At 42.6% G+C, this 12182-nt stretch overlaps 1 protein-coding gene across 1 annotated transcript; it reads left to right on the top strand.

Annotated features, from left to right (window-relative positions):
* The first annotated feature begins 188 nt into the window (after positions 1-188).
* Positions 189-10596, top strand: SLC30A10 (solute carrier family 30 member 10). The gene is made up of 4 exons (XM_066316224.1): positions 189-742; positions 1171-1254; positions 4696-4932; positions 5688-10596. Exons 1-4 carry the CDS (start codon positions 229-231, stop codon positions 6155-6157), a joined length of 1305 nt encoding a protein of 434 aa, XP_066172321.1. The 5' UTR covers positions 189-228; the 3' UTR covers positions 6158-10596.
* The last annotated feature ends 1586 nt before the right edge of the window (positions 10597-12182 follow it).

The raw sequence follows: 12182 nt of genomic DNA, 5'->3' as shown, positions 1-12182 counted from the left end.
TCCCCCGCCGCCGCGCCGGCTCCGCGCCTCCCCGCGGCCCATCTATGCGCTCTTTATTCCAGGGCTGGTTGATTCCGCTGCTCGGGGCCGGCGGTGGCCGGGGCGGGACGGGCGGGGCGGTGCCCCCGGGCGGGGCGGTGCGGGCCGGGCCGGGCCGGCGCCACTTATTGCGGCGGGCGGGCGGCGGCGCTGGCGCGGAGCGTTACCGGCCGGCAGCGCACGGCCGCCATGGGGCGGTACTCGGGCAAGACGTGCCGCCTCATCTTCATGCTGGTGCTCACCGTCGGCTTCTTCGTGGCCGAGCTGGTGTCCGGATACCTGGGCAACTCCATCGCGCTGATCTCAGACTCCTTCAACATGCTCTCGGACCTCATCTCCCTCTGCGTGGGGCTCACCACCGGGCGCATCGCCCGCCGCAGCAGCCGCGGTCCCCGCGCCACCTACGGCTACAGCCGCGCCGAGGCGGTGGGAGCGCTCAGCAACGCCGTCTTCCTCACCGCCCTCTGCTTCACCATCCTCGTGGACTCCATCCTCCGCCTCGCCCGGCCCGAGCCCATAGACGACGCCCAGCTGGTGCTCATCGTCGGCACCCTCGGCCTCGCCGTCAACGTCGTGGGGCTCCTCGTCTTCCAGGACTGGGGCGCCTGCTGCCGCAGGCGACGCCGCTCCCCCCGTCCCCCCGCGGCTGCCGCGCTGCGGGCCGTGCCCGGTGGCACCCCGGACGGCCAGGAGGATGAAGCAGGTGCCTTTCGGCTGCGCTTCGCCTTCCCCTCGTGTCCCGCATCTCTCTCCACCCCTCCCTCCCTTCGGCATCCCTCGTACCCTTCCCCATCCCCTCTCTCCCCCTCGTTTTCCCTCGGGACCCGCCGAGCTGTTGGCCCAATCCTCTGCACCCTTTCAGAGCTCCGAGGCCACCCGTGGGCCCCGGGGGGTTTCACTAAACTCACTCAGGCGCCCGCTGCATCTTTCACCTTGTACTTTACCCCGGGCTGCTGGGTGTCCCCTCGGGAGGGGGGCAGGAGGCGTTGTCCAGGGAGCTGCACGGGAAATGTTTTGGCTTGTTTTTGTTTTTCTTCTTGTCATCTTTGAAGTAAGTTGGTTTTGAGAAGGTTGATGTTTTTTCTGTTTGTAGAACTTATACACAACACAGCGTTTCTTCTTTGAATGCAGGTGATTCACCAAATGACCAAAAGTGCCCTGAAGAGGGGTCTGAGACGAAAAAAGAGAAAAAGTCTGAAGCCTTGAACATAAGAGGTATGGCATAGGGAGTATATTGCTAGTGTTAAATTAACTTCAGACGCTTTATGATTTCCATTTCAGATTTACATACATACCCACAAATATCAGTATGAAACGGAATCTTCCGTGTAATTGGATGCAGTTTTCTCTAGCAGAAATATTTTGATTTTATGGAATAGCATAAGTAGTAACAAAATAGTGTCATGCTGATTTGGCTTTGAGTGTGCTCACGTTTTGATTTTAATTCTTAGAAGAGTGCAGCTGAACATTTGGAAAGGACACAAACCCTGTTGCAATAAGCTCTTAAGTCATTAGAGGCTTTACAGGAAGGTGACACAGGTAGCTATGAGACGCATCTTTGGGTGTCGCTGATGTAATAGTTGAGCAGTTTTCAACCTTAAAATGCTTTTGGGCAGAAAACAGAAATCCTCCTAAACCCCCAGGTTGATAATGTTTTGTTGTCAGCATAAGTAAAAGGGTTCTGAAACTGGTGCCTCAGCATGGTGCTTTCACAGGTGTGAACCCATCCCTGTGAGTGTGTGACAGGATCACCCCTTCCTACGGTTGTAATTTGGCAGGTCTCTGGGAATCTGTGGAGTGAAACATTAAGCTACTGCTAGGAATAAATTACCCACATGTCTATCCCTGTCCATGCAAGCGTTTCTATGCATACACATTTATGTACCTACTCTGAGCAGAGCCAAAAGCAAATGTCTTTGAGGAGATGAAATACTGAGTTGTTCCCAAGGAAAGGACTATCAGAAGCCTCCATCAGAACAGTAGTTTCAGGTTTCTTATGGTCACTGATCAGCAGCTGGTATTCCCCCAAAGTTGTGTGAGTTGGTTTTGCATGAATCCAGCTTGAAAGGTCAGTGTAGCAGCCAGGTCCTTGGCTTCACTGGGGGTGTTTTGTGTGTGTCTGGCTTTCAAAAGTGTTTGCAGAGCTACATAAATTCATCTGTAGGGGAAGATGCTTTGGAAAATCAAACCATGTGCTAGAGCCACAACACTTGCTTGAGTGTCTAGAAGCTGGTGTCACTGGATATTATGGCATTATAGTGGTAAGATGATTGGCTCAGGATAAGCAAACTGTCACACTCAGGGAATGGAGAAGAGAAGGGTAAGGAACCAATTACTTTAGAGAAGGCCTTGCTTGCCTGAATCACCATGCTTAGGCATAAAGATGCTGGAAGCTTTCAAGAAATGTCTGAAGGGTAAGGAATTTTGTGACAGTTATTTTAAAATGCATATCATCTTTGATTTTTAAAATGAAATTTTTAAAAATTTCATACATTAGTATGTCACCTTTGCAAAATCTGTTCTTAGTGTCTTTATAAACATTCCTTGCTTCTGTAGTCATAAAGATATGTGTCTTTGAAAGTCTGATTCAATCCATACTTTTCCTTTTAAGTTTGTTACAAGCTGTACTTACTTCATAGTCACTTGGCAAAAAATTCTTTTGTTGTGGAACTGGAGCCTTCCTGAAAAACATGGCTGGACAAAATTGATTGGTAGAGGAATGGCTTTCTTGATTTTATAACTGGTAGGAACAGGGACCCACAAATTCTACGTGGCAGGATTGATTATTGTAGTGTGAAATTATTCCTTTTACTGCTTGAGCATATGCAGAGTAGTTCAGTTAGACTTTGGAATGCAAGCTGTTGGAAACTGCTACCTATGGTCTTACCATACTGACTTCATTTAGTAAAGATTCTTCTTTCATTCCAGCTTATAATCATAGCTTTTGGGATTTTACAGGGAAATGGATGCATTTCTGTCTGAGCCCTAATTCTGTGATGCATTACCAGGATTACATATTAATGACGTTAAGAATGTAAAGTAAACATTTTTCCAAATCCTGTATTTTCAATTACTAATTCATCAAAATTCTGACATAGTTAGGGTTTTTTTTGTTTGTTTGTTTGTTTTGTTTTTTTTCCTTAACTCTAAAGAAGACTTTCTGAAGCATTTTCCTGTTCTTTATAAGCTGTGCCCTCTTGTTAGTTGCCTGGGCAATGCAACTGCATCCTGCCCGTCCCTCTTGTTAGTGCAACAGCTGATAGCCCATGCTGAATCAGGACTATTTGTAAATGAAAAGGAAACACTACAACACTGTTAGGAGGAGTAAAACCCTGTGGTAGTCTGCCAAATGGGGCAGAACATGCCTGACTCCAGCATAAAGAGCTGGACTCACCAGGAGCTTGTACTTTCTTATCTGACCCAAGTGCTTTGGAGGAATTCCAGAGATCGTAGCCTTCATTTCTCACACAGATCAAGGTGCATGTACAGAGCTGGCAAGAAACAGCAGCATAGGCAGAGTTCTAGGGCTAGTCCAGTATCCAGCATCATCAAAACTCTTTGCTGTGTTGTTAGTGAGTTTTGGGGGTAGCCTTTTACTGCTTCTCACTTAAAAGTGTGTGTGATAGGGTTGTTAAAAAGAGGTGGTTCAATTTCTTCTCTCACAGCTCCCAGACAAAAAGTATTGACAAAGAAATTCACTTCCTATAGAGAGAGATGTTCTGAATTCAGGCATGGGATTTATTTTCTGCAATAAAATATGAGTCAGAACAGTAAAAAATAACAAAACTGGATCATGTTTGAGCAGTGATGGGAAGAGGGAAGTTTATGTAGAGTAGTGAAAAAGAAGAAAAAGGCACTGCTTGGAGTTTTGTAACTCTAGCAAGAAGACTGCTTTGGTCATTGTAGTTATAGAGAAGCTAAATATGTTACTCTAAGAGCCTGTTTTGTGTCTTTGCCTTTGTATAAACCACCTTTATAAGGTGTAAAAAGAAGTACCCAGCATTCCTCTCAGAGTAGTCGAGGCATTAAACCATGTAACTGACTCTGGAACCAGATTCTGATTTTTGGCAGGTCTGAAGACTAGTAGTATTGATGGAACGAGGTTCCATATGACTGGTAACCAAGTTTGATCTAAAAATTGGCATCTGAGGGTATTTGGAGCCATCTTAGATTTCCCTTAGGCAGTTTATCAGATTTCAGCAGTGTTACAGAAACCGGTGGGGTGAAGATAACTGTTATTGGGGTGGTCTGCAGCACTCAGCTTCTAGGGTAGAATGGATAGATTTAGTCATCAATTTTTAATTTGGATTTAATGTGCCGGGATGTGCTAATAATCTTCATGCATTTAAGCAAGCACATTTTGTGTTACCATGGCTTTGCAGTTGGATAGCAGTCGCTAGCATATCCTACGTGCTTAATAATGCATCCCACTCAAACAGCAGTTCTTCAGAGTCAGTATTTCCCTTGCTGCTTTTTCCAAAAGCTGTTATTGAAAACTTTAGTTAGGATATTCATGGCTGGAATATTGCATTCTTCATGTCAAGTGGAACATACTTGAAAAACGCAGCATTACACCTCCCTGTAGAAAAAACCAAAACAAAGCAAAAAAAAACCCAAAACCCACCCCACTAATGGAAATTGTGCTATTTGTTTCAGGTGTTCTTTTGCATGTTATGGGAGATGCACTTGGATCAGTGGTCGTGGTAGTTACTGCTTCTATCTTCTATGTACATCCTCTGGGGAATGCTCCATGTAACTGGCAGTGCTACATTGATCCAAGCCTGACAATAGTTATGGTGTTCATCATCTTGTCTTCTGCATTCCCACTTATAAAGGAGACCTCAACTATTTTGTTGCAGATGGTCCCCAAAGGTGTTGATATGCAACTACTGAGTAAGTCAAATTTGTTGTTGAAGTGCTGTTAATTTTAACTGTGTGTTTCAATGCATATGTTATTTGTAGAATGACATGTTTGGATTATTTACTCATAATAGCTCTAAATTCTCAAGAACTGTGAGAAATAGTCACATGCCTGTGTCCTAGCAACATGATTCAAATCTCTCTGGATTAGTTAAAGCATGCATTTTGAGAATGTGGTACTCCAACAATACATCAAAAATACCAGGTCTTGAGCTGTTAATGCTTTGTGTGGGTTATTTGTGAAAGAAACAACTTTGAGTTACAATCTTTTCCAACCCTTCTGAAAGGGTGGCTTCTGAAAAGCTTCCAAAACATATTAGAAATTTCCATTTTGGTTGGTTAACTTTGTAGCTCTTAGGTGCTGTTCACACTGTTTAATTGTGGGGTAACACTGGGTATTTCTGGAATTCCCTCATGCTCAGGAGTCTGAGAAACCAGAAGATGTGGGATCTTGATGGAGGAACTGTTGCTGTAATATTTCCTCTGTGAACAGCTGGTAAATTGCCATTAGGGAGCCTGAGGGATTGGTGAATTCAAAAGTAAGGGTGCCATGTTCATTCCCTGGAGGCTGAACTGAGGGCAGCTGGGAGTAGACACATTGTACACAAGTACATCTCTTCTAAAATGATAGTTTTGACACTTCTGCTTTTGGATAGAGTGCCAGTGAGACGAGTGATAATTAGCCAGTGCACTAAAGCCCCTAATACCTTTCCCTTATTGTCTTCCAGCTGACAGACTAGCTCGTGTACCAGGGGTCAGCAGCCTCCACGAGGTGCATGTCTGGGAGCTTGCAAGCGGGAAGAACATTGCCACTCTTCATGTCAAGTGCCAAACCCCTTCTGATTACCAAGATGCTGCTCACAAAATGCGGAAGATTTTCCACGAGGCAGGAGTGCATTCTGTGACCATCCAGCCCGAGTATGTTGACGACAAGACCTCACAGCTACTGTGCAGCTCACCCTGCATCTCAAAAGCCTGTGACTCTCATTTGTGCTGCAGCCAGAGGGAGCTCCCCCGGGCTGAAACGAATGGCTACATGGAGAAAAGTGGAAGCTCCCCCTCTGCACAGCACAAAGACAATGTGTGTTCAAGGAAAAGTGACGTTGAAATCCCTATGGAGGACCCAGTGGCAGAGGAGAGCGTGAAAAATTGTGATGTGTCTGATGACAAATTCCACTCGGGTGCTACACGACTTTAGGCAATTTGCTTTGCTCTGTGTCGCGTTCTCCTGGAGCAAACATATCCTGGCTGGGAAGGGGGGCCTCGGTGGTTGTAGCTGAAGTTGGTGTGGCAAAAAGATTTCTGTGCTTTAGCTGTAAACCAAAATACACCTAACCCCCCCTTGTACCTGAACTAAGGGTTAAGATTTCCACCAAGGCTGTTGTGTTTGTGTGATTTTTGTGATGCAGCCTTACCCAGTTCCTTACCAAACTAAGGCTAAATTCCTACTGTTAGAGTGGATGGGGTGTATTGCTCTCTGTCTGCACTGATGTTTGCAGTTCATGGCCAGTAGCACTGGGAAAGAACCTCTGACCTTTCCTGCTGGAGTGAGCTGTTTCTTGAAAGACCTGTGGCCAGTTAATGATTGTACTGGACTGAAGTACTGTATATTTATAAAGGACTTTAGTAGAGATGCTTTACTGGTCCTTAAACCCCAATTTTTCATGGACAGTTCATTTTTAACAGTAACAGTTCTGGCCAGTGGAGTTTGTGAATGAAATTAAGAGTGTCTAAGGGGAAGCACTCAGGAATTTTTGACTTGTGTTATTTTCTTGATTGACTCCTGTATTTAGGGACAGAGCAAAAGCTGGTCTTGCGTCTCTATGAGTAATACTGGAGTCCCAGCCTAATCACAGATGAGTGTGCTAAGGAATAGACTGCTTGTCATGAAAGCAAACAAGTACCTGCTAATGTTGTCTGTACTGATTCTAGAAAATGGAAATGCAGGCAGTCATCCAATTAACTTTTACCTTTTTCATTGTTATGATTGTACAACTCGGTCTTAAAATTCTTACTATCCTTTTCCTGACAACACAAGTTCTGAGAGTCCTGGTCTTACTTCATCATTGTGCAGGATGATTGCATTATCTTTAACACTGAGTCTGTCATTACTCATGCTGAATAAATAAGCTACAGTTTATTACAAACAGTTGAAATTCTGCAATTCTATTATTAAGGCATATTTTAATATCGTATTAATTAAGGAAGCACCTTTGAAGTCTTTGTATGCAGTATTATCACTTAGAGGGAGCTTTAAAAAAATTAAACCGGGAAATCTTTCCTGGTTTAGTCTCAATCCTTTCTTGTTGGCTGGTTTTAAAGGTTATGATGCCTTGAACCCTACCCTCTGCCCTGGCCCTCTTCCCCCTGCCCAAAGGTGTATTTCAAAGTGTATTTAGTGAAGCAGTTCAGTATCTTTTGGCTGCTTGCTCTTTCTGAAGTTATGCAAGGGTGCTCTAAGGAAAACAAGGTGATGTGCCCTGTCACCAGTGCTGGTTTTCAGTCACACATGTTCTGCAAGTTTCTGGGAGGAGAAACCCACTACTCAATCCACACTGAGTCTAGTGCTTGGTCTCCCTGGCTATGTGGGTCAGATCCAGAAGATCCCAAATATATTTTGCTGGCAAAAGCAGCCTTTCAATGGTCTGTGTGGCCTGGTCAGGCTATTTTATCCATTTTTTCAGAGGGATACCTCTGTAAAATAGTGGTGTCTTTACCTCAGTGACACCTTAACAGAAAGGGCAAATTGATTTTCAGCTTGGGCTGGGAAAATACCAGGACCTCCTTGTAAGAATGGCTAAAAAGCAGCCAACTCCTTATTAATAAAGATGACTGCAATAATTCAATGATATTAAAACACACAGAAGGGTATTTTAGTGCTTGAAATGTAGTATATACTGAAGCACTGATTTCAGTCTAAATAGAACATTTCTAGAATTATAATTACCTCTTTAAAACAGATTTTTTTTTAATGAATTAAGATATTTTATACCATTTCATTGTAAGTTTGTATCATATAAATTTACCTATTTGATAATTAAGAGCTTGATCTTCCAGGCTCTTTGATTCGATTGGCAGCAGCAGGGTCTTCCTTGGCAGTTATTGCACAAGTTTTTGTAAATCAGGAAACCTTGTAAGTACTGCTCTGTCTTTTAAAAGCATATGCCATGAAGTAAGACAGCCCTTTCTTCTCTTTTTTTTTTCCCCTCTGTATTTTCATCTATGATGATGCTTAGATGTAAATAACAAGTATATTTATTGTGTTTTTGAGAACTGCAGCAGCAGTCTCCCAAAATAACAGCAGTCTATGGGAGAGCTTTCTTCCAAGATATCCTCTAAAACAAGCACCCTTTCATGGTTTTGCATACTTATTTGTATCTTAAATCAGGTAATTTGATATATATGTATATGTATATATATATACATATTTTATTAAATGGTTGAAAACTGGAATGGCAGTACTTACTCTGGGATTAAAGAAAACGAGTATGTGTGATGTTGGGGCATTTGTCAAAATGGACAATTTCTATTCCTCCAGTGTTAAAACCATGGCTATGTATTTTTTTAAAACTTTTTAAAAAGTGTTGTAACCTGAAAATACAATGAAATAATATTCTTAAACTTTATTTTCTCTTGTCTGGTTGAATGTACTGTTGTTGCTGTCTGTGAATAAACGGGAAAATACCAGGGATTATAGAAATCTTCGTAGATTTTGACAGATAATAATGACAGATTTTAATCTGGCTTTATTACTTAAGCAAGCAAAACAAACAGAGCTATGTTATTTATGAGATAAACCTTCCCTTTTTTTGGGACTTTCAGGGTATTCAACTAAGGTTTCTGACCAGCATCTTTGCCCTCATTTGAGTATCAAAATACTTTCTTCCTGTACTGTGTATCCCCTCTCTACTTCTGTGGGAGACTTCATTCCAATCTGTGTGTATTTTGTATTGGCCTATTTCCCTTCAGTTCTTGGCATTCTTCTAATTCTGTTGAAGCAGGCTTCCCTCGTTTTGAGATACAGAATATTTCCCTGTTAGCCCTTATCTCTGGGCATTTGTTTGAAATTCAGTTTTGTGATCTATTGCACTGTCATAAAAGCTCTGTTCTGACCTCTTTAGCTGAATTACTTTGTTTTCCTCCCAGACAAAGGCAGGCTGATTGTGCTGCTCTGTCCTCTTCAAGTACTGCCTTATGATTGTCTCTCCTGGTTTTTGGGTTCTTTTGCAACGATTGTCCCTTCTGGCTATTGCTGCTGGTGGCAAAGAAAATCTGCTTAAATTATGTGTGATTTTCAACTGCTTGTCCAGCTCCTGTCGATGTGATTCATATCCAGTCCTACATGTGACCTAGTAGGATGATGATGAAACCTTTGCTAGGCTTGCCAGATCGTTCTGCAGTAAAAGTGAAACCTGGAATAAGTTAAATTGCTTTTGCTTTCAGTATCAGTTTAAGGGCCTTCATCAGCTGTGTGCCTTTTCTTAAAGGGAATCAATTCTTTGTCACCTTTTCACAGGTGCCAGAAGTGCCAATTTGATTTTTTTCTTCTGGAACCCTCTAAATGCAGGTGTTGCCTTTACTCTTCATTATTAAGAAAACTGCTACTGTTTTCAGGAATATTGCCTTTGTTTTGCCAGTTTTCAGCTGACTTCCTTTTCCTTGTCTTCTTTACAATACTTACCTTGACTCACAGTGCAAGTGTATTTGTTCCCTCTTAGTGTTTTTTTCTGGTTGCCTCTTCAATAAAAGCATGAGGTTTTGATTGCCTGGTCATGGTGATCTACCAGTAATACAGTTTAAAAGATACCTTTTTATGCACTGGTTTAATTTTGCACTCTATTCTGTTAAAATACGCCCACTTTCTGGTTTTGCTGTGTGACATACCTTACCATTGCAGGCCAGTTTTTGACATCCCTTATTTCTTCCTATTCTTTCCCTCTCCCATTCCTGATTATAATGCTTAATTTCCTGAATACTCCCTTTTATTCTGAACTTTGAGAGAATATGCCAGCACCAGAATTTTTCCCAAAGAGATGTTCACTAACCAATTTCTATGGATGACTTGATGTGAGCTGCTCTGAGGACTATTTTGTGTCCCGTAGTCTGTGTAGAAGTGTTATCTAAGTAATCACCCTGAGAATATGAACACCTGTGTCTATGTATAATTAAATTCTTTATAAACTCTCTACCTGAATCAGCTTCTTAAGATAGGTGGACTTCTAAACCTGGGAACATATAATGAAATCAGGAGGGTTCATGAGCCATTCATTAACATCTTGGGGGAGTGCTTGGTAAAAGATAATTCAAAAGCTGTGAACATTCCTGTAAGTTCTACTGCTTTGCTGTACAGTGGAAGCACTTTCTATGTTAAATACTTTATTTGAACAGTGATACCTTGATGTGAGGCTGTCACTGCAGAAGATTGTTACATTTATGGAGCTGTGTTGCTTAAAAGTTTCCTCCAGTTGTTCTGTTCCTTATGTGATTTAATGTGCCAAAATGTAATTTCCATGATTGCTGAATCTCACTGCGGTTTTATTAACCATTAGTGAGAAATTACCTAAGGTTTTAGGTACAGCTATATTTTTATCAAAATGAAGTTTGAATGTCTTGTAAATAAAGTGTATTTTTGAATAAGACTTTGTTCTGAGCTTGATCTATGCTAGCAATAGGGAGCTTGTGTCTCTGGATAATTTGAGGACTTTTGTATCTGTGAAATTTGTTCTCATCCTGTGAGACAGGTAATGTTGCAAATTTTGTATGTATTTAGAAGAAAAGGGGATCAACACTCAATGTTTTTCTTCCACAAGCAGCCTTGCATTTCGCCACATGGAGAAAGTTAACATTTATAACTGTGATTCTCACTCCTGGGCTTCGTGACCTGAATATATATGCTGGAAATGTGATGAGGTCTAATACTACAAGTTTAGGTGCTGTTTTTGGAGCAGCAATCCTGGAGGTACCCTCAGATGTTTCTCTCTTCTTAGCATCAGTATCAGGTATCTGCCAACATGTCTCTACCCTGTTGTGTCCAATTCTACAGTTGTGCATGTCTCTACTTATTTAGTGAACAATAATCAATAAGGAGGCAGTGGTCATTGTGCTTGGTTTTTGGTTTTTTTTATTCTTTGATTCTATCTGAGTGGCAGATGCTACATAAATGCTCTGTAAGAAGTTAATTTCTTGTTTGGCCAATATATTGCCTGTGCTTTTGTGTGTAGTTGGTGTTACTCAACTTGTAGATGATAGACGCCTAATGATTTGGAAGACAGTACTGAAAAATTTTTAAAGCAATTCCTGACCAATTTAAAATTATACATATACTCATAGAATGTTAAGGGGTTGGAATGGACCTTAAGCATTACTTAGTCCTACCCTTCCTGCCATGTGCATCTCTCACTAAAACAGATTACTCAAGGCCTTACCTAACCCGGTCTCGACCTCCAGGATTGGGGCATCCACAAACTCCCTGGGCAAGCTCTTCTAGTGTCTAAATACCCTCACAGTAAAGAATTTCTTCCTAATATCTAACCTAAAATTTCCCCTCTTTCAATTTGTACCCATTATTCCTTGTCATATCACTGCAGTGCCTGAGGAAGAGTCTCTCTCCACCTTCCCTGTAGCCCCACTTCAGATACTGGAAGGCTGCTATGAGGTCTCTCCACAACCTTCTCTATGATGAACAGCCCCAGCATTCTCAGCCTCTCTTCCTAGGCAAGGTGGAACTCTTTCACCTCCTCAGAGGTGCTCCAACAGCTTCATGTCTTTATGTTGGGGTCACTGGATCTGGATGCAGCACTGTAGGTGGGGGTCTCATCAGAGGAGGAGAATCCCCTCCTTCGACCTTATGGCCACACTGCTTTGGATGCAGCCCAGGGTATTTTTGCTCTCTGAGCTGCAAGCACACATTGCCAGCTCTCACTGAATTTTTCATCCACCGTCACTCCAAGTCTTTCTCTACATGGCTGCTCTCAGCCACTTCTCTGCCCAACCTGTGGGTGTGTCTGGGATTGCCATGACCCAGGCATAGGACCTTGCAAAGGAACAGTTTCCCTGCCCCACAGACTGACATAAGGCACCTGAAATTCCAGGACTTCTCTACACAGAGGCCCTTATTTTGTATCTCCATCTTTTTGGAGCAGAAGATGTTTTTCTGCCTTAGGGTGCTGCTACTGTTTTGGTATTTTTGTACTCTTCAAGAAGCCACAGAAATAGGATGAGTT

Source organism: Sylvia atricapilla, chromosome 3, assembly GCF_009819655.1.
Source record: "Sylvia atricapilla isolate bSylAtr1 chromosome 3, bSylAtr1.pri, whole genome shotgun sequence".
NCBI classification, from domain to species: domain Eukaryota; kingdom Metazoa; phylum Chordata; class Aves; order Passeriformes; family Sylviidae; genus Sylvia; species Sylvia atricapilla.
The sequence above is the reverse complement of the archived record's forward strand: the minus strand, read 5'-3'. Positions and strand labels throughout refer to the sequence as shown.

Excerpts from the sequence above, each read along its gene's own strand:
- SLC30A10 (XM_066316224.1), top strand. The coding sequence starts at position 229 with ATGGGGCGGTACTCGGGCAAGACGTGCCGCCTCATCTTCATGCTGGTG. Across the intron at positions 743-1,170 it reads CGGCCAGGAGGATGAAGCAG|GTGATTCACCAAATGACCAA; the intron begins GTGCCTTTCGGC and ends CTTTGAATGCAG. Across the intron at positions 1,255-4,695 it reads TGAAGCCTTGAACATAAGAG|GTGTTCTTTTGCATGTTATG; the intron begins GTATGGCATAGG and ends TATTTGTTTCAG.